Genomic DNA, 21,069 nt, shown 5'->3' on the forward strand with positions numbered 1-21,069 from the left:
AGTTATTTACATTAGAGACCGTCGCGAGGTCGAAGTAGTTGTTACAATAAAACAGCTGAGGCGTTTCCCAGTGAGATGACCGAGTGATTTTATAAAATAATATTTATTCTTTAGCCTGTAAGCCTACGATTAAGTTACATTTGATTTCAGGGTGAATTATTACGGTGAATACTTTGTTATTAATATTTAAATTCTATAGCAAAGTGCCAGGGACATAATTCAAGTTTTTTATCTTTATATTTTTGTACTTTTATACAATTTGTCTTAAGTAATCAAATCATAATTGAACTAAAATCTTTCAAACCAATAAAATATGTAGATTAGATTCCAATATTACCCGAAACTCAAGTTATCACCCTGCAACTTAATTTTTGTATTTATTGTTACCAAATAATATTTATACAACCGCATTACTGTTTGAATTTCATAATTTTATTTATCGTTCTATGAATAGGTAAATTTATTTTAGTTTATTATAATTCTGTACTTATAAAACTTTCTCACGCAAAGTTCTTGTATTTCTTTACGGATGTTATAAATCTATATTCAAGCTAGAAAGTAAATTCAATGAATTATTACTATAGATTCGAGTAAACTATTTTAATAGGTATTTATTTAAATTATATTAGACCGCCGTGATAAGTTGTAAATATGCTTCGATGAAAATGTAAATTATTTATTTATTATTACAATAAAACAATTAAAATTAAAGTTTGTTTTTATTGTCAATCTACCAACTCAATAAATAGTAAAAATCCGTTCAAAATGCACATTACGTAGGAGGCGGAGGAGGCCCTGAAAAAGAAATGTACTACACTTTCTCTCCCTCTCCTACACATTCAAATATGCATTCACTACACACCTTTCTGCAGATAGGATAATAGTACGAGAGGGGACCGCAAGAAACCCGTCATTTGATACTAAGATAAGCTCCATGGCACACGTTCAGAAAAGTTGGAAAAAAAATTTATATGTAGAACAAAAAAAATTTAAAGTTTTGTTTGACATAATAAATGGGCATGTTTCGGCGTGACGTTAGGTTTTCTTACGGTCCCCTCTCGTACAACAAAAGGATCTAATCCCTGGCCTAAGCAGCTGTGCCGTAATAAGCCTGGTCCGTGAGCACGTAGAATTTTGTCCAATGACCCCAAGCTACCCATCCTTATCGCTCGCGCGTAATTATATTGCTGTCGCGACTGTGCGACGCGCGCCCGCAGTGAGTGTGCGAGCGCGACATCAACATAATTACGCGCGAGCGATAAGGATGGGTAGCATGGGGTCATTGGACAAAATTCTACGTGCTCACGGACCAGGCTTTAGTAAATAATCAGAGAGAACCTACCTTGGTCGCCGGCGCCGTCAGTCGGCGCGGGCTCAGCCTCGGGCGTGTTCTCCGAGAACTTGTTGCACTCCAGGCATGGCTGCAGCTCCTCTTCCAACATGTACAGCTGTTGAAAAACACGTTTTATGTAAAAAAAGGACCTAATTCTGAAAGAAATTAGTTTATCAGGAGATTTAGGAGTCTGTGAGGTGTACTATCAAAGCATAGCTGACTAGTAGCAATTATAATTTGATTTATTGAAATAATCAGGCTACAATCTTCTCTCATTCGAGTACAATAAACACCACACAAGTTGCGTGTGACATGGTGTGACATAACTTATAAACAAAGGGTTTAGTGTGAGTTTACATCAACGGTCCTCAGTAGTGAGCGCGTTAAAAAAATATATGATAATTTTAGTTCTTGTAAGTTTCCGCTAGGAGCGCTGTACATTCCGTCATACATACCGTTTGATGTAAACTCACACTAAGCCCTCAGTTCGTCGTAGCAGTCTAAGCACGAAGCACCGTAGCATAGCCAGCTCCCGTAGCAGTAGAAAAAACTCGTAGCAGTTCAAATCGTAGCTGACTTGGTAACATGTAACGCTTCGTAGCGGTTCCCGTATTCCCGTAGCACTGCTAATTTCGTAGTAGCCGTAGTGTATTATGTGTAGTGACCGACCGAATATTCGTTTTCGTTTTCGTTTTCGGCCATTTTCGGCCAAAAAATGGACATTCGGCCATATTTTCGTTTTCGGCCAAAAACGAGCCGAAGCTTCGGCCAAACCGAATATCAGAAATACGTGAATAAGATGGTGACGTTTATCGTTCCGATATCTTCGGGAGTGAATCTGGTGCACTCATGGTTCCAATCAGACTTCAACGGACGCGGTATTGTCACACTCTTTTGAAGTTGTGAAGTCAGGTTACGTTGTAAAGGATGTCCAGCTAGAATTTTCCAAGTTCAAAATTGAATACAAATAAAACCAAAGAGTTTTCAGTAAGTTTAATTGTTTCAAAATAGAGTCTAATGCGGATTTGAAATACGCCATGAGTCACTGGTCGGGAGCCTACAGAGCGTTCGCAGTTGAGCATTATTAGAGTATTTGAAATGTATTGTCGAATGATCAATGAATGTCTGATACCACAACTGCAACTGCACCCCGGTCAACTACGTAACTCTATTTCAGCAAAAAGGTGTCTCACCACACACGGAGAGTACCTCGATGGAGACACTGAGGACTTTTTTTTTTCAAATAAATGATCAGCAAGTACTGGGACATACCCTAGCCGCCTCGGTCACCAGATCTCACACCATGCGACTTTTTCTTGTGGAGATATCTCAAGTCAAAAGTTTACAGCAAACAATCCTTAAATAATTCAGGTTCTGTAAAAAAATATCCGCCGTGAAGTTGTAGGAAAATTATTAGCGCGATTTGCTCTCGCCATTGAAGTAATATTACGTACGTAGTACATTATAACTCAATGGCTCTCGCATAGTTGCGAATGTAAGGGTCCGGCTGTGAGAGTGCCTATAGTAAAACGGGCATCATTTAAAAGACATTGCCTATAAAAAATTAAATCCGCATTGTTAAACTCCTAAGTTTGCATTAGTAATAAATAATAAAAAATCATTAATTTATTTGTTGAATACATTTTTGAAGTTAAAAGTAGATCAAAGTAGAGTTAGAGTAAATCTTTTAAGTTGAAAAATTCGCACTGGACACCCTTTATTTCTTCTTCACTTCCCAATATTTCAATATACACCGGAAATAATATTCTACTAAGAATTCCTAATTATTTTTTTTGTGTCTTAAATCTTAATGCCGGTTTTTTTTAATCAATCCTTATCAAAATCAACTGTAAAACGTCATTATGTTTTTGGTCAAAACATTAACGGTTTTCAAAGTTTTTACATAATTTCAGATTCAAATTTGAGAGTTGAAGGTCATTTTGGTTTTCGTTTTCGTTTTCGGCCGAAAATGAGACTGCAGCCGAAGCTTCGTTTTCGTTTCCGTTTTCGGCTGAAAATCCATATTCGGTCGGACACTAATTATGTGTGACACAAAACTTATAAAACAAATTCAAATTCATTTATTTGCACAGTTCGTCGCCGTAGAGCAGTCTAAACATCGTAGCATAGCTAGCTCCGTAGCAGTATCAAAAACTCATAGTGCAGTCAAATCGTAGTTGACTTAATTGTAACGTTATGTAACGCGTCGTAGCAGTTCCAGTATTCCTATAGCACAGCTAACTTGGTAGCAGCCGTAGTGCTCGTTAGTCGTTAGCAGTACTATGGTTGCTTTACCGTATACTATTACAAAACTATTGTCACACACAGACTAGATAGCAGCTACCTCTACATAAATAACAAGTATAAAGTCCGGTCGCCGAGCACATAGAATTTTCGTCCAATGTGTTCACGACGACTACGAATTCTTCCCACAGAACCCTAAAAATATAAAAGAAACCGCAGCAAATACATATACGCGCCTATAGGTATAGATATGTCATAAATCATCGGCGCGCGGCAAGTACTTGAAAAGAAAGAGACAGTGCGAGCGCGCAAAGGACAGCAATAGCACGCGCGCCCGCGATAACCGACCGTAGCGCATAAGAAATAAGGCTCATATCCGGACGCCTTAAAACTTTGTTTACGAGTCCCGCGCGTTAGAGCAAGTACTCGCGTCTTCCAGAAAGCGGGCGAACCGTCGATTTCTAGTTAGTAGGCGAGCTGGAGCGGTATATAAACCGGCCGCCGGACCGATCCGTCATTCAGTTCTACTCAAGACAGTTCTCCGAGCAGATCAAGAGTGAACCTCCTCCGACCGAAGAGCTACAGGAAGATTTCTCACCGCGATTGAAGAATAGTGATTATATTGACGACTTCAGCATCAGAACCGGACACCGTTATTGCTTCGTGACTTCGGATACGTTTCACTGCGCACCGTATCGACGCCGTCCTTCGACAAAGACGAGTCAACGATCCACCCACCGAACTTCAGTGTGCAACGACTGGAGACACCGTCTACCGGAGTGCCACCGTATACAGTCCACAGTCTACAGTCCACCGCATCATCGTTTTTACCGCGTCCGTCGACAGCCCACTCCGTGTACCTACTCCGCTACGATTACCCGGTCTTCGTAACCGTTCCGTATATTTTTGTGACCGGATAAATAAACAGTCCTGCACACAATGATCCCAAGCTACCCATCCTTATCACTCACGCGATATTATATCTGCTCGGCGACCGGACTTTAGATCTAGGGGGTAACTCAGTCAGTGGTGAGAACGGAAGGGTGTTTTTGAAACGTCAAACGTCAACGAGATTTCAGATCTTCTTTAGATTTATATGCTCTGTGACTCTGTCACGTCATATTATGTAGATGTCATCCCTCTCGTGCCGCTTCCATTAAAGGAATTAACTGAGTTAAGCAGTAAACTTAAGTTGGGTTGTACCATCTACTTTAACTTTGGCAAACGTCAAAAATCTGTCAAATCCCATACAAAAGACACCGGTTATCGTCATAGTTACGGTCAAAGTTAGGTGGTGCAACTCAGCATTATAACTTATAGACTAAGAGCTAGTGAACGCCAGACTTACGTCATTTTATAAAAGCTGAAAGTTTGTCAGCGTATGCTCCCAATATAGGATATAATGTTGGTGAATTATGAAGTTTGGGTCGTGGTGGCTTTGGGAGCTACCCTAAAAAAACTGTCTGGCAAGGAGTTGGAACTGTCAAAACTGTCTGGCTGTTGGGGAAAATACTTCTAATTATTGCCCAAATATTATACATAAAAATCAGATTTATAATTTTCTATAATTTAATTATAAATTTAAAGATAATTTACCAACATTATATCCTATATTGAGAGCATACGCTGACAAACTTTCAGCTTTTATAAAATGACGTAGGTCTGGCGTTCACTAGCTCTTAGTCTATTACACATTTAGCAAAGTTTTTATAGTAATTAGTTAATTCACCCGTCCATCGGAGCCGTAGCCAGCATAGCGTTTGGTTGGCGCGCCCGGCACCTGCAGCGGCGGCGCCTTCTCGCGGGTCACCGCCTCCGACAGCAGCGTGTGCGAGCCGCCGCACCAGCGGTGGCAGGTGTGATCCCTGGAACATAATCAAGTTATAGCTTTAAACACGTGTTGATGTGAAGTGAAAAACGTTGTAAGTTGCTACTCCAAGAGCAAACGCAGTTTCTTTTTCTACGTAATTATACCAAACAGGCGGTACTTTTCACAGTACCGAATGGGTTTTGCACTTACAATGCAATCCTATATTTCACATTCTTAAAATTTTCAGTCATCTACCAATGGAGAGAAGAGGATCTAAATCACAAGTACATTTCGAACTCCTATATTCTTCTCATTAAATTCGTTGTCTTCCAAGATAGTAGAATAGCTTGCTATCTTCGAGATTAATCAACCTGGGGGTTTAATGTGAGTTACATCAAACGTCTTCGCTAACAACTGCGTAAAAAAAATGATAAATGTATGACGGATTGTACAGTAACCCTAGCGGATACTTTCAAGAACTAAAATTTTCACAGATTTTTTGACGCACTCGCTAGCGACGACGTTCACAATGCAAACTCGCACTAAGCACCATTACTCTGTTTGGGTTTGATTGGAGGGCAAACTATAGATTCTGACTATACAGGAGTAGCAGCTGTGGGAAAGTGAGCTGGGCTATTCCATAGTGGTAGCATGGAGAAAAGAATTAAGATTCGCTGGCGTCGAGAAAATCCATCAGCGCTAGTGTGAGGCATCGTGGTTATACAGGAGAAGCAGCTGTGGGATATTCAGAGCTCCGCCATCATGGCGCTCCAGGAGGCCAGCGAAGCTTACCCGGTGGGCCTTATCGGGACACCAACCTGTGCGTGATTCACGCCCTGTATTTCCAGAAAGAGAGCTGAGCTTAGCTTCATACCTGGTGTCAGGCGGCTCGGGCGGCTTCCACTCAGGCACGCAGGGCTCCTCATCCCCGGTCTCGGAGGAGACAACTGGATGGTTGCAAATCGCGGGTAGCGGCGTCCTAAGGATCCATCAGCGCTGGTGTCAAGCACGAGTTGCAAGCCGCACCACGGGCCATAGCACGCGTCAGCATAGAGCTGGGATTAGTTCCATCCATACCTGGTGTCTCCATTCCAGAACCTTTCTGCCCCATCGGCCGTCAGTTCTGCGTACTATGTGCCATGCGTACCGGAAAACGCAGCGTGGGACGCCCACCTACAAGGTGGACCGACGACATCGTAAAGGTAGCAGGGAAGCGCTGGACGCAGGCCGCTACCAATCGATCAACATGGAAAGCATTGAGGGAGGCCTATGTTCAGCAGTGGACGTCCTATGGCTGAAATGATGATGATGATGAGCGCTGGTGTGAAGTATCCTGGTCATACAGGAGTAGCAGCTGTGGGAAATTCAGACCTCCGCCATCATGGCGCTCCGGGAGGCCAGCGAAGCTTACCTGGTGGGCACCAACCTGTGCATGATTCACGCCCTGTTTCCAGAAAGAGAGCTGGGCTTAGCCCCGTACCTGGTATCAGGCGACTCAGGCGGCTTCCACTCGGGCATACACGGCTCTTCGTCCCCGGCCTCGGGAGCCCCCACAGCTCGCGTCCAAAGGTTCCATCAGCGCTGAAGTCAAGCACGAGCCGCACGCCGTACCACGGGCCATAGCACGCGTCAGCATAGAGTTGGGAGTAGTTCCATCAGTACCTGGTGTCAGGCGGCTCGGGCGGCTTCCACTCGGGCGCGCACGGCTCCTCGTCCCCGGCCTCGGGAGCCCCCACGGGCCGCGGACGCATCGCAGGCAGCGGCGGCGGCGCGCCGTAGCTCGCGTCCATAGGATCCATGAGAGCTGGTGTGAGGCATCCTGATTATACAGGAGTAGCAGCTGTGGGATATTCAGAGCTCCGCCATCATGGCACGCCAGGAGGCCAGCGAAGCTTAGCCGGTAGGCCTCTTCGAGGACACCAACCTGTGAGTGATTCACGCCCTGCGTTTCCAGAAAGAGAGCTGGGCTTAGCCCCGTACCTGGTGTCAGGCGGCTCGGACGGCTTCCACTCGGGCACGCAGGGCTCCTCATCCCCGGTCTCGGAGGTGACAACTGGATGCGGGCAAATCGCGGGTAGCGGCGTCCAAAGGTTCCATCAGCGCTGAAGTCAACGCGAGCCGCAAGCCGCACTACGGGCCATAGCACGCGTCAGCATAGAGCTGGGATTAGTTCCATCCATACCTGGTGTCTCCACCACCTACCTTTCTGCCCCATCGGCCGTCAGTTCTACGTACTATGTGCCCTGCGTACCGGAAAACGCAGCGTGGGACGCCCACCTACAAGGTGGACCGACGACATCGTAAAGGTAGCAGGGAAGCGCTGGACGCAGTCCGCTACCAATCGATCAACATGGAATGAGGGCTATCGTTTTAGCGCTCACCAGTTGGCGCCACTGTAGAGTAAGGTCCTGTCACTTGCTAGTAGCGAAGACAGTGGCGCCAGCTGGTGAGCGCGAAAGTGGTAGGAGGACTATCGCATTTGCACTCATCAAGATGGCGCCACTGTAGAGTAAGATCCTGTCAATCGCCAGGGGTGTCAACTGTTAGGTAAAAAAACGACAGCCCTCATTGGGGGAGGCCTATGTTCAGCAGTGGACGTCCTATGGCTGAAATGATGATGATGATGATACCTGGTGTCAGGCGGCTCAGGGGGCTTCCACTCGGGCATACAAGGCTCTTCGTCCCCAGCTTCGGGGGCTCCTACAGGCCGCGGACGCATCGCGGGCAGCGGCGGCGGCGCACCGTAGCTGGCGTCCATAGGATCCATCAGCGCTGGAGTCAAGCACGAGCCGCAAGCTGCGCCGCGGGCTAGTGCGCGCGTCAGCATCGCCGCCTGCGCATACGAGAAGGTTAATAAGTTTATTTGTTCGCGATGGATCAACGATCTCTGGATGAAGCAAGATTGCTGAATGTGGTAGTCCTTGGGGGATGTTTCTTTCCAGCAGTGAACGTAATTTGACTGAAACTAATGAACAAAATTTTTACGAGTAAGCCACTAAATAACCCATGTTGATCAATTTTGATACAGAGATAGGTTTGAGGAACGGTATATGTAACGTTTAGTCACCAATATGGAACTTGGGGCTGCTTTTTTAATCGTTAAATATAATTCCAAAATATCGAACTGTCCTATGCATGACATTGACAGTGGGGCGCCACCGTCAATACCGGATCGCTGGTTCCGATGTTTGCCATGTTGAAAACCATATAGTTGAACGATGGTAGCGCCCCCCTGTCATTGAGTTTGGTGGGACAGTTCAGCGTGGGTCATCTATCTTTTATCAGAAGAATAAACTTGTCATTTTGACAAAAACTGAAACTGTCAAGGTGCCAAACTTATTCTTCAGTAAAAGTTATCCGACGATTGAAATCACAGCCCTTAGAGGATGAACATTTCTTATTGTTTCTGGAGCTGCCGATCTCCGCTTGGCGCTAGGAGCACAGAATAATAATAAGTACTACGTACAGAATTTTTACTTCGCGAAGGTATTTAAAAAAATGTATGCTCAATGTCACTAACAATATGGTGTAATTTAGCCTGTCTCAAGAGTCAAGCACCATTTTGTTGACAAACGTCAGTGATCGGCACTGCGCCGAAGCTATAGGGCTGACTTCGGTAAAATGATGTGACGTGAGGTGCCAAACTGCGGAAAATGGCGGAGGAAATACATGATTTAGCATGAATTATCATGAATAATATTAACTACTTATTTACCTCTCAGTGTCTTGAGGCAACTTAAAAAAGTACATTCTGTGTTTTTATTATTATTTTGGCAGTTAAATACTGCACAGTATTTAGTACATCATTTTCTTTATTTTCTTCCACCATACACAAGAATACGCGTGCGTGAGTCAATGTTCGCTCGTATGTGAGGCCTTGTCGAATAGTATCCTGTAGGTGGGCCATCGTGCGTGTTTTGTTTTCGATGAAAACTCGCGGAGATGAACAGGCCTGCTAGGAGTCACGCCACGTATACTCTAGTTTGTACCTTGGGCTCGCCGAGGATGACGGCGAGCTTGTCCTGCTTGTCCTGCAGCTCGAGCAGCATGAGCTCGGCGGCCTCGCGCGCCGCCAGCAGTTGCGTGATCTCCGCTTTGCTCTCCGTCACGCGAGTCAGATCTTTCAGCGCCGTCTGGACACCAAATTAAGGTAACTTTACTTTTAGGGTTGCAATAGACATGTTGACATCACCAATCAATTGACGTACTTTTTAAAAATGTCAAAACGAAACTCTCCCATAGAATTTGTATGCCACTACAAGCAAGTGACGTCACTATTTTATCAACACAATTGAACTACTTTTTTCAATTACATTGCGACCAAAAATCGTAATTTATAAGTAATTTAAAATTAATTAAGATTTTAAGACCAGAATGAAAAATGTCTTTTTAGAAAAGTTGTGATTTAGAATTATTGGGGAATGGTGTCAAATTGTCTATTATAGAACATAATCTGCACTCAAGTGTTTATGTCGCTAACCCAAGTGAGCGACGAGTCGCGTTGTTGCTTTTGACGTTCACCTAGGTCTTAGGGCACCGGATTTGATACATGCAAGTTTCACTGGTCTAAGGGCCTTGCCACATTGGCGGATTGCAAGCGGAGCGCGCGGCAGGCACGTCGCGGTTACTAAAATGCTTGCAAAATGCCGCGGCGTGTCCACTGCGTACATGCGGCCGCTGCTCCGCCCAGAAAACGCTTGCAATCCGCCAGTGTGGCAAGGCCCTGACCCTCGACTCGGCAGTCATATGCCGATTCAGACAGTGGCGACTGAGTTTGTTGCGGCGCTTCTTCTCAGCAATGTTGGTCTCGAAGCGCTGGTAGGGTAAAAAGATTATGAGACATGTAGAGGCTCCTTAAGAGCAAAATGACGATTTGTAAGAACTATTTATTAGTCTAAACAAATAAAGAAATTTTGACTTTGACTTTGACTTTGATTCCTTGGACTTTAGGCTCGTCAAACATGAAGCGTACCATCCAGACGTTCTCCTGGCGCTTGAACTTGTCGTGGCAGACGTCGAGGCGCTTCTCCAGCTCGACGCGCGCGAGGCTGAACTCCGCCACCGTCAGCAGCCCCGCCAGCCGAGAGTTGTCCGCCTGAGGACAGTGGTATAATCACAGAATAATAATAAGTACTACGTACAGAAGTTTTACTTCGCGAAGGTATTTAAAAAAAATGTATGCTGAATATCATTAACAATATGGTGTAATTTAGCCTGTCTCAAGAGTCAAGCACCATTTTGTTGACAAACGTCAGTGATCGGCACTGCGCCGAAGCTATAGGGCTGACTTTGGTAAAATGATGTGACGTGAGGTGCCAAACTGCGGAAAATGGCGGAGGAAATAATGATTTAGCATGAATTATCATGAAATTCATGAATAATATTAACTACTTATTTACCTCTCAATGTCTTGAGGCAACTTAAAAAAGTACATTCTGTGTTTTTATTATTATTTAGGCAGTTAAATACTGCACAGTATTTAATACACCATTTTCTTTATTTTGCGATTGCGGTCAAATACCTGCCTTGGCTAGCATAAAAAAAAAAAAAAATTCTTCCATCATACACAAGAATACGCGTGCGTGAGTCAATGTTCGCTCGTATGTGAGGCCTTGTCGAATAGTATCCTGTAGGTGGGCCATCGTGCGTGTTTTGTTTTCGATGTAAACTCGCGGAGATGAACAGGCCTGGTATAATCCTTAGTGGTCGGTGTGAACGCAACACCAGCTGCGGTGCTTGAAACGAATGCCGAGGAGGCAAATATTATGGAAATCATAAGGCCTATGTTCAGCAGTGAATATCAGACTAAAATGATGAAGGCTCGGTTGAGAAGAACTGAGAAATTATTAGAATAATCAATCCGATTTCATTCTTTTCTTGTTTCTTTCAGATTTCACTTCATTCCCCACATTATATTGTTGGAGAATGAAATGGTTATTTAAAATATGTTTCCGCTCCGCTTTGGAAACCGGGAAAAATCGACAGACAATGAAGATGACTGCGTACCTTATCTCTTAAGCCGTCTAAGACTTCATCTCGGTCTGCTTTCTGTTCGCGCAACATTTCAACGCATTCCACGAGGCTCTGCAAAAGAACAAAAACTTCCGTTAATGTTGTAAAAAAAAACATTTTTACACTTTCGAAACTTCATGATATCTCTATCTACCCTAGGGAAGACGGAGGTGAGTTGTAACAGAGGAGAGTTGTGACATTGTCGATTTTCGGAAACCTAATAACTATTAGCGAGCTTGTTCCCCAGTCGATGAAGCACCTGATGTCATGCCCTGAGTGCCAAAGCAACTGCACTCAGGAGGATTTGATGAGTGCTACTGACAACGCCACTCTTGTGGCGGAGTTTTGGGCTGACACTGTGTAGGTTTGTTGTCGACACGAAAAGAAAAGAAGAAGAAGAAGCGAGCTTGTAACAGCTCGCATTTGTTAACTCGAGATTTGAGCTAAAAATGCGCACTGGTACGAGCTCACTAGTAGTTAATAAGTTCCAAAAAATCGTCAATGTCTCAACTGTCCTCTGCTTTAATTTCCTTCGGTCTCCCTACTACACCCAAGGTGTACCACAGAATAATAATAAGTACTACGTACAGAAGTTTTACTTCGCGAAGGTATTTAAAAAAATGTATGCTCAATGTATTTAACAATATGATTTAATTTAGCCTGTCTCAAGAGTCAAGCACCATTTTGTTGACAAACGTCAGTGATCGGCACTGCGCCGAAGCTATAGGGCTGACTTCGGTAAAATGATGTGACGTGAGGTGCCAAACTGCGGAAAATGGCAGAGGAAATACATGATTTAAAATGAATTATCATGAATAATATTAACTACCTACTTATTTACCTCTCAGTGTCTTGAGGCAACTTAAAAAAGTATATTCTGTGTTTTTATTATTATGTAGGCAGTTAAATACTGCACAGTATTTAGTACACCATTTTCTTTATTTTGTTCCATCATACACAAGAATACGCGTGCGTGAGTCAATGTTCGCTCGTATGTGAGGCCTTGTCGAATAGTATCCTGTAGGTGGGCCATCGTGCGTGTTTTGTTTTCGATGTAAACTCGCGGAGATGAACAGGCCTGGGTGTACTAACATGCAGCTCGTCGCCAAGCTGGTTCTGGAAGGCGGTGAGCGCGCGGTGCGTGTGCATGGTGTGGTCTAACTCGGACACCAGGCCCTCGTAGCGCTCCGTCAGCTCCAGCACCGCTGGAATACATAAAGCATGTTAGTCTTGGCCTAATTAGCCATAATATGGCAATGAGGGTTTCGCGAATTAAAAATCCGCCAGATGGCAATACGTAGACGCGAGGTCCAAATGCTGCATGATTGGTTATTTTTGACATGACATTGACAGATATGTCAAAATCCACCAATCACGCAGCAGTCACACCCCAAATCCACGTCCCGCCATCTAGCGGATCTTTCATTTGCGAAAACCCTCATTAGCATAATATATGCTAATGAACTAAATTAAACAAGAAAGCCCCTGAATTATTAAAATTAAATGGCAGTGTGCGGAACACATAACTCGTACAGCTGACGGCCGGTAGGATAGAATAGTTCTAGAGTGGCGACCACGGACAAGAGGTGGAATTGTGTAAAGCAATCTTAATCTCATAGCTCGCAGAATTGCTAAAATCAAGTGGCAGTGGGCGGGGCACATAGCTCGTAGAGACGATGGCCGTTGGGGCAGGAAAGTTCTCGAGTGGCGACCACGGGCTGGAAGACGTAGCGTGGGCAGGCCTCCTACTAGGTGGACCGACGATCTGGTAAAGGTCGCGGGAAGAGCCTGGATGCGGGCAGCGCAGGACCGTTCATTGTGGAAAACCTTGGGGGAGGCCTTTTTCCAGCAGTGGACGTCATTTGGCTGAAAAAAGAAAAGAAAGAAAGAAAGAATCTTAATCATTTGACAGTTCATAACGTACGATAAAGTCAGTTAAACAAAACGTTTGACAGAATAATCGTACGTTATGAACTGTCAAATGATTACGATTGCTTCACACAATTCCACCTCAAAAGATGTAGTGTAGGCAGGCTTCCCACTCGAGGAACAGACAATTTTTCCGCTTAAAAAATGGTTGTTTCTGATGTTAATTGTACCCTGTGAGCTACTCACATAGCAGCAATATTTTTTCAGGTAGAATTTTAATAATAATAAATAATTTCAAAAACAAACACTTTTTTGATTAATTTATTAGCGATTATGTCATCAGTATCAGAATCTATGTTCAAAACATTATCTCATTCACGCGCTATTAAAACGACGTTATCATCACTTATCACGGTATTTTTTTCTTATCACTACATTATACTTCACATCGCTACAGTATTTTGTTTTTGAGCTCAAACCTGCGGTCTCGGCGTTGTTGTTGACTTGCTCGAGCTGCTTGAGTCCAGCTCCAAGTTCAGTTCTCATTTGCGTCATCTGGTCACGGAAGCTTGACATCTGAAACAAAACATTTGCATTTTCATACCACACGTTCCACTGTGTTACTTAAATAAACATGCAAACGTAACCTAAACCAAATGTTTATAGACCTAGGACAATCCCTACTGTAGAGTAATAATGTAATTTCATGTAGAATTTGTAGGAAAATTTTATTAGACCTTGACAAAAATAAGTTAGCCAGCAGCGCCATCTACTACTATTAAGGAGTTATCTCTAAAATAACTTTTCACAAAAAAAAAGAAAACAAAAAAGTATGTATAAGTACACTTTTATACATACTAAAATGAATAGAAAATAACTGAAATCCAATAATTATCCAAAAAATATGCCCCGGGTGAGGATCGAACTCACGACCTTAAGATTATGAGACTTACGCGCTGCCTACTGCGCCACCGAGGCCGGTGGGAAGAGCGGCGAAATAGGTCACCGCGTTGAAAATAAATATTGACAAACGTAGTTTATTTTTGCAAGACAATGAATTTTGTTTCCGACCTACACCACCTACACACTCCATAAATAAAAATAATTTACTATTTTAATACGATAATTGTTTTAAAATTTCATACCTATAATCCTACGACTCATCACTCATAAGTAAAATTCCATGTCAGCTATAAATTCCTATAGTTATTTGTTTAAGGCAGACTACAAATAAAGTAAAATAGGTGTTTTAGCAGTTTTAGGTAGGTATTTTAGAATAATTATGTCATTACCTGTGTCGTTAGACCAGAATCGAACCCGCTGAGTTGCTCGGCGTAGTCAGACACAAGGGAATGTAACGTCGAAATCCTATTGTCCAGTTTTGTGGCAACTTCTAATTTTTCAGCTGCAACCAGAAAATAGCACGTTAGTCAAACACGGTTACATAGCGAGCGGTTCCTCCGGACCGCATTACTCTAAAACTCTCCCTAGAAGTTCATACAGATTGGCCGTGCGGAGCGGGTCCGCACCGGACGGTCCGCGTGACAATAAAACCAGCCTTATCAGACGAAAGATCACTTACCCACAGATTTGGCGGAAGAAGCTGCGTTCTCGGCGACAGAGGTGGCCTTGGTGGTCATGTTTTGAACTGTTTTCGTCAAGTCGTCTCTCAGGCCACGGATTGCCGCACTGTAAAACATCAATTAATTTAATTTTTTGAAAAAAATACCTGGTTATTTTTATCCCACCGAAACTAAGCGGAAAGTATATAATAAAACTTTTTTAGAAGAGCTGTGATATAAATACATCAATGACATAATTTTGTTTACATAAATTATATGATGGCCTAATCCCGTTCGAATACAGTGGCGCCTTGAACGAAGTTGGTTCGCGTCTTAGTACAAAAATATCTGCAGCCTTAGAATCCGCTGTTTTGTACCTTGTAACTTTTTCATTAGAGACCATAATATTAACATGAACTTACTCCATCTCCGGGTGACTGACGCCCGGCATAGCCGCAGTGGAAAGGACAGAGGCTTTTGATACGGTGGAGGGCCTGCCGAGCCCGGCCGCTATGGACGCACGCGACGTGGCCGCGGCTACGGACGCGCGAGACGTGGCCGCGGCCACGGACGGCCGAGACGTGGCCGCCGCCACCGACAGCCCCGGCTTCATCTCCGGCTGCGACGGCATCGTCAGCGGGTCGATGGCCACCGACTTGCGAGGGAGAGCCGGCGGCGCCGCAGCCGTTTTAGACTTTTCTGGCTGTTGAAAGAATAAGAAAGGAAAAGTGTAACTATGCGACTACCTATAAATAAGTAAATAAACTACAAATCAATTTGCGATAGTCCCCAGTTCAATCTGACTGACAATAATGTCGTTTTCATCGTATCTTCCGACTATGAAAACTTTTAAAGACTGATATTAAAAGTTGCCCTCGTTTGAAAGATAAACATAGAGAAAATTATCAAGAAAATGTTTTTTTTTGCATAACAAGGCAGGTATGTCAATCTCTTTGGCCATCTCGGCCTTTTAGCAGAAGCAGTTTCTGTCACCAGGAGTGGCGCAGTAGGTGTGGCAGCCGCGGCGAGCTCGGCTTCAGGCTCGGGCACTTCAAGCTTGATGTCGGCCAGGTCCAGGTCGCGCCAGAGCCATCAGGAACTCTCCCATGCGTTTGATGGCTTTCCCTGCTGCTGCAGTCAATTGTGGGAGTCATACCTGCGGAGCAGCGGGCGCGGCGAGCTCAGCCTCTGACTCGGGCACCTCGAACTTGATGTCGACCTGATCCGGGCATGCTGTCAGAAGCTCGACGATGCGTGTGATGGGCTTCCCTGCTGATGCTGTCACTTGTAGGAGTCATACCTGCGGAGCGGCGGGCGCGGCGAACTCGGCCTCTGACTCGGGCACCTCGAACTTGATGTCGACCAGATCCAGGCGTGCTGTCAGAAGCACGACGATGCGTGTGATGGCCTTCCCTGCTGCTCTGTCACTCAGGAACTCTCCCATGTGTTTCATGGCCTTCCCTGCTGATGCTGTCACCTACAGGAGTCATACCTGCGGCGCGGCGGCTGCGGCGGCGGCGAGCTCGGCCTCAGACTCGGGCACTTCAAGCTTGATGTCAACCAAGTCCAAGACGCTCCAGAGCCGTCAGGAACTCTCCCATGCGTTTGATGGCCTTCCCTGCTGCTACTGTCACTTACATACCTGCGGCGCGGCGGATGCGGCGGCGGCGAGCTCGGCTTCAGACTCGGGCACCTCGAGTTTGATGTCGGCCAGGTCCAGATCGCACCAGGGCCATCAAGAACTCTCCCATGCGTTTGATGGCCTTCGCTGATGCTGTCACTTGTGGGAGTCATACCTGCGGAGCAGCGGGCGCGGCGAGCTCAGCCTCTGACTCGGGCACCTCGAACTTGATGTCGACCAGATCCGGGCGCTGTCAGAAGCTCGACGATGCGTGTGATAGCCTTCCCTGCTGCTACTGTCACTTGTGGAAGTCATACCTGCGGCGCAGCGGCTGCGGCGGCGGCGAGCTCGGCCTCAGACTCGGGCACTTCAAGCTTGATGTCGGCCAGGTCGAGGTCGTGCGGCAGCGCGCCGGCCGCCGCTAGAGCCGTCAGCAGCTCGCCCATGCGCGTGATGGCTTTTTCTGCTGCACGCACGCGGGCTGTCACCTGCAGGTTTTATGAAAGAAGCTGGAGATTGAAGCGATTGCAAAGGCATAGATAAACACTTAGGCAGGGGCTAGAGCTTCTTCAACATCATCATCATCATCATTTCAGCCACAGGACGTCCAATGTTGAACATAGACCTCCCCTAATGGTTTCCACGTCGCCTGTTGTTGGTAACATCCTGCATCCAGCGTTTTCCTATATGATTAGCAATAAACTTGATATCAATATGAAAGCATAAAGTAACCAAGAGCTGAGCATGCTGAAAAACAAGCACTTGGGGGTAGGCCCTATATTCCACCCACCAATCGGAAGCTGCTAGATTTTTAGCAGATACAGCCTAAGCAAAGCAAAAAGTTTTATCGGTTAACAGCAACACAAAACAGTGGTACAGTCAGCGTCAAACTGTTCCTGACACCCAAAGTAGCCAAAAAGTTGACAACACAACCTTATTTCAATTGTAAGAAAGACTTTTTGGCGACTGAGTGACACGAACTGTTTGACGCTGACGTACGTGGTTAAGCACTTACACATCATTTCACATCTGTGTGATATTGCTGGCCAGATTATTGTAAACTAGTGCCAACAAAGGCCAACAAAGGCCTACGTGGCCATCGTACCTGCATGGCCTTCATGGTGTCGGTGAGCGAGGCGCTGCCCTTGGCGAGGTCGTCCTTGAGCTTCTTGTTGCTGGGCAGCGTGGGCGGCGGCAGCGGGCCGGCGCGCGCCTGTAGCTCCTTCACCATGGCCGCCACCAGGTCGAACTGCGACCGCGTCACCACCTCGATGTTCTCGCGGCGTTCTTACGAGAAATTACATATTAAAATGTTGTTACAGCCCTTCAAAAGAAGACTGACAATAGTGACCGAGTTTCTTGCGTTGCTTCTTCTCAGCGCTGGCCGATTTATTGTCCTGAAGCAGTGGTAGGGTTAATACTGGGACGTGTAAAAGTGCTTTTTAAAAGCCTATTTGCAAAAATAAATGAATTTTATGAATTTACACTAAAGAAGATTTTAAGAAGTGACAAGACATGGGCGCTCGTGAATCGAAGGTGCACTCATCAACCCGGAAAAACACTGTATCGCCTTACGCCACGCTGTCAACCGCGAGGCGAGGCGTTTACGTTACGATGCGTACCTACGGATAGTGTGCGTTGCAGTACGAAATTTCATAGTAAGAATACTGACCGGCTCGAGATGATACCGTTACGATCCGTTTCCGGGTTGATAAGTGTGCTTCGTCGTTAAAACGACATCAGTCACACTCAACCTGCTGACCGCTGAGCTTTTGTATGGGGCCTACTTATTTGCAAAGTTAAGAGAATATTATAGGCAGGAAAAGTGTTATTTATCGTATTTAAAACGACTAGGTATAAAGAAAGGTTCTTTGCTATCTACCTACGTCTGCGATCTTGAATCTTACCAAATAAAATTATGATGTAAAATGTCAATATCTACATAACCTTTACATGATTACATGAGGGTGCTATCTGCATTATCAGAAACGCAAACTGTTCTTACGTAGCGGTCAACTCACCAGCGCGCGTGGTGGGCCCTTTCTCCACTGCAACAAACAAGCCGGTCAAATATTGCTCGGCAAATATTAAGTTCACACCTCGGAGCGATATTTACCTACTAACACCTTCTCTTTTCGACGCTCCACTTCTGTAAAAGGATGATATTACATTAAACTACGCATAAATATGTATATTCACTGAAGATTAAAAAGGGCAAGGATTAGTCTAATGAATATCGGAATTTAAACTATTACAAGACTTAAATTCTGAAATGAAAAGGTTTTTAAAACTCGTTTGCAAACCCTTTTTCCACGTTAAAGCTTTTCATTATTTATGTATAGGTTATGGTAACACACTGACTGATGGTAGCTATAAAATAAGGTTAAGGTTCATCAACTACCCTCAGAACAAAAAGGAATACCTGAAACCACAATACTCGTATCAGATACAGCTTTTCCCTTTCTATCTTTCTGAAAAGAAATTATATTCAGTCAGTTTATGGTGGAAAATATTTTTCAACTTTCTTCCTCATTAACATGATTACCAACTACCCACCGACTTAGGTCGCGCTGCCTCTTTCTCCTTCTGGGCCTTCTCTTTTTCTTTAGCCGCCATCTTTTCTGCCTTTTCCTTTTCCTTGGCGGCCGCCTTATCCGCTTTTTCCTGTTCTTTGGCAGCGGCTTTATCTGCCTTTTCCTTTTCTTTTGTGTCTACTTTCGCCGCCTTCTCTTTTTCCTTGTCAGCTTTCTCTTTCTCCTTTGCGGCTGCTTTTTCTGCCTTCTCTTTTTCCTTAGCTGCCGTTTTATCACCCTTCTCCGCAGCTTTCTCTGCTGCCTTTTCAGCTTTTTCACGCTCTTTGGAAGATGCTCTATCAGCTTTGTCTTTTTCCTTGGCGGCTGCTTTTTCAGCTTTTTCTCTTTCCTTTTCAGCAGCCTTATCAGCCTTATCTCTCTCTTTAGATGAGGCTCTATCAGCTTTATCCCGTTCCTTAGATGCAGCTCTTTCAGCTTTTTCTTTTTCTTTGGCAGCTGCCTTCTCAGCCTTCTCTCGTTCCTTAGATTCAGCTCTATCGGCTTTGTCCCTTTCTTTCGAAGCAGCTCTGTCCGCTTTATCACGCTCCTTTGCGGCTGCTTTCTCCGCTTTTTCCCTCTCTTTAGACACAGCTCGGTCCGCTCGCTCGCGGTCCTTGGAAGCGGCGCGCTCTGCCTTTTCTTTCTCCTTAAGAGCTGCTTTCTCGAGTTTTTCAACCTCTCTTTTTGCCGCTCTATCCTTAGAAACTCGCTTCTCTGGTGATCTGCTCTTGCGTTCCTCCTTGATCTCGTCCATCTTCCGTTTGGGCGACGATTCTCTCGCGTCGGTGATGCGGATCTCGACGCGCTGCTCCAGCATCCGCATCTGGCGCGCTAGGATGTGCAGCACAGTTTGAATCAACTTGAAGTTGACCACATTTTTCTAAAATATTTAAAAACTATTATAACAAGAGTACCTACCTACAACATAACATGAGATATTATCAAGGAGTCATGAAGTTTCGGAATAAAGAAGTACAGATTACGATACATCAAGGTAACTGGTTTTGTGGCATCGTATTAAGTAGTAAGTAGCTAACCTTTAGCAACAAAGCATATAATATTAATATAAGACTGACGTGTCGTCGACTGAACATTATTAAAATTGGAAATCATTCAGTTATTATCAAAATCACTGCACAGCAGTAAGCATTTAGGCCTAATCAGTTTGTGGGCGTACCCTTACAATTTATAATAGTATTGTTTCCTTCGTATTTGCTTGCGTAAGTTTAGAGGGCACTACATTCACTACAATAGTCCAACAGTCGCCAGTTTCGAACTACCGTTACTTGAATATCAAATCGATAGTTCGATGCCGATACCGTTGGGCTATTGTCACCTCTATTTATACAATAACATTACAATCAGGTGGTGCCAACGATCAGCCCCCCTAAACTAGTCTTACAAAACGTAACAGTTGTAACTCTGAGATCGATTTCATCCAGTTTTTTATGTAGCTCTAAATTAAAACTGTCTCGTAGGTTTATAGTTCTAGGAGGGCTTATTAGATCTTTAGAGCCCTTCGTCCTGTGATGCGGATTTCGGCATGCGTGCGGATCTGGTCCGCATTTCATTATTTCACACGTTTTTACCAGATCCGCACTCGTGCTGAAATCTGCATCACAGGAAAAATGCACTTGGTAGGAGGGCCACAAGGAAGGCTGATCCCTTACATCGCTAGGCCCCATGGCCATGTTGATCAGGTCTTCCACGCTCACCAGGAGCGTGGTGTCGCTCATATTGGGCTCGTCGCGCCGCGGCATTGTCGTTGGATAACTAAAAACTATTCAAAACTCAACGTAAAATCGCAATGAAAAACCATTCACATTTCTGAAGTGACAGAATAATATGCTGTCAATACTGACATTCTTCTAATTCTTGACATGGTATGAGTGTTGAAAGAAGTTTGGACATCGTTATTAACAAAAAAAACATATCAAAATAAAGAAATGAAAAAGTTTTTATACCTATTAGTCCTTTATGAATTAGTTTTCAGAAAGAACTAATTTATACAACTGTTTCATTTGTTTATTTTAACAATAAGTTAA

The 21,069-nt window shown here is 44.5% G+C and overlaps 1 protein-coding gene and 1 non-coding gene across 2 annotated transcripts; both read right to left on the reverse strand.

Moving 5' to 3' along the window:
- Window positions 1-726: 726 nt before the first annotated feature.
- LOC114349681 (plectin) lies at window positions 727-20,851 on the reverse strand. The gene is made up of 23 exons (XM_028300152.1): window positions 20,695-20,851; window positions 19,008-19,904; window positions 18,568-18,604; window positions 18,473-18,499; window positions 17,557-17,738; window positions 16,769-16,939; window positions 16,627-16,701; window positions 16,131-16,307; window positions 15,987-16,049; window positions 15,253-15,533; window positions 14,851-14,957; window positions 14,561-14,673; window positions 13,748-13,844; window positions 12,492-12,604; window positions 11,394-11,471; window positions 10,360-10,482; window positions 9,377-9,520; window positions 8,058-8,220; window positions 7,312-7,440; window positions 7,050-7,191; window positions 5,307-5,442; window positions 1,343-1,448; window positions 727-795 (listed from the first exon to the last, which is right to left on the reverse strand). The coding sequence occupies exons 1-23, from the start codon at window positions 20,782-20,784 to the stop codon at window positions 773-775; spliced, it is 3,474 nt and encodes a 1,157-aa protein (XP_028155953.1). The 5' UTR covers window positions 20,785-20,851; the 3' UTR covers window positions 727-772.
- TRNAM-CAU (transfer RNA methionine (anticodon CAU)) lies at window positions 14,174-14,246 on the reverse strand. The gene has a single exon. It is a non-coding gene; the product is annotated as a tRNA-Met (tRNA).
- Window positions 20,852-21,069: the final 218 nt, after the last annotated feature.

Source organism: Ostrinia furnacalis, unplaced genomic scaffold (assembly GCF_004193835.3).
Source record: "Ostrinia furnacalis isolate ACB-3 unplaced genomic scaffold, ASM419383v2 OfSCF0695, whole genome shotgun sequence".
Classification (NCBI taxonomy): domain Eukaryota; kingdom Metazoa; phylum Arthropoda; class Insecta; order Lepidoptera; family Crambidae; genus Ostrinia; species Ostrinia furnacalis.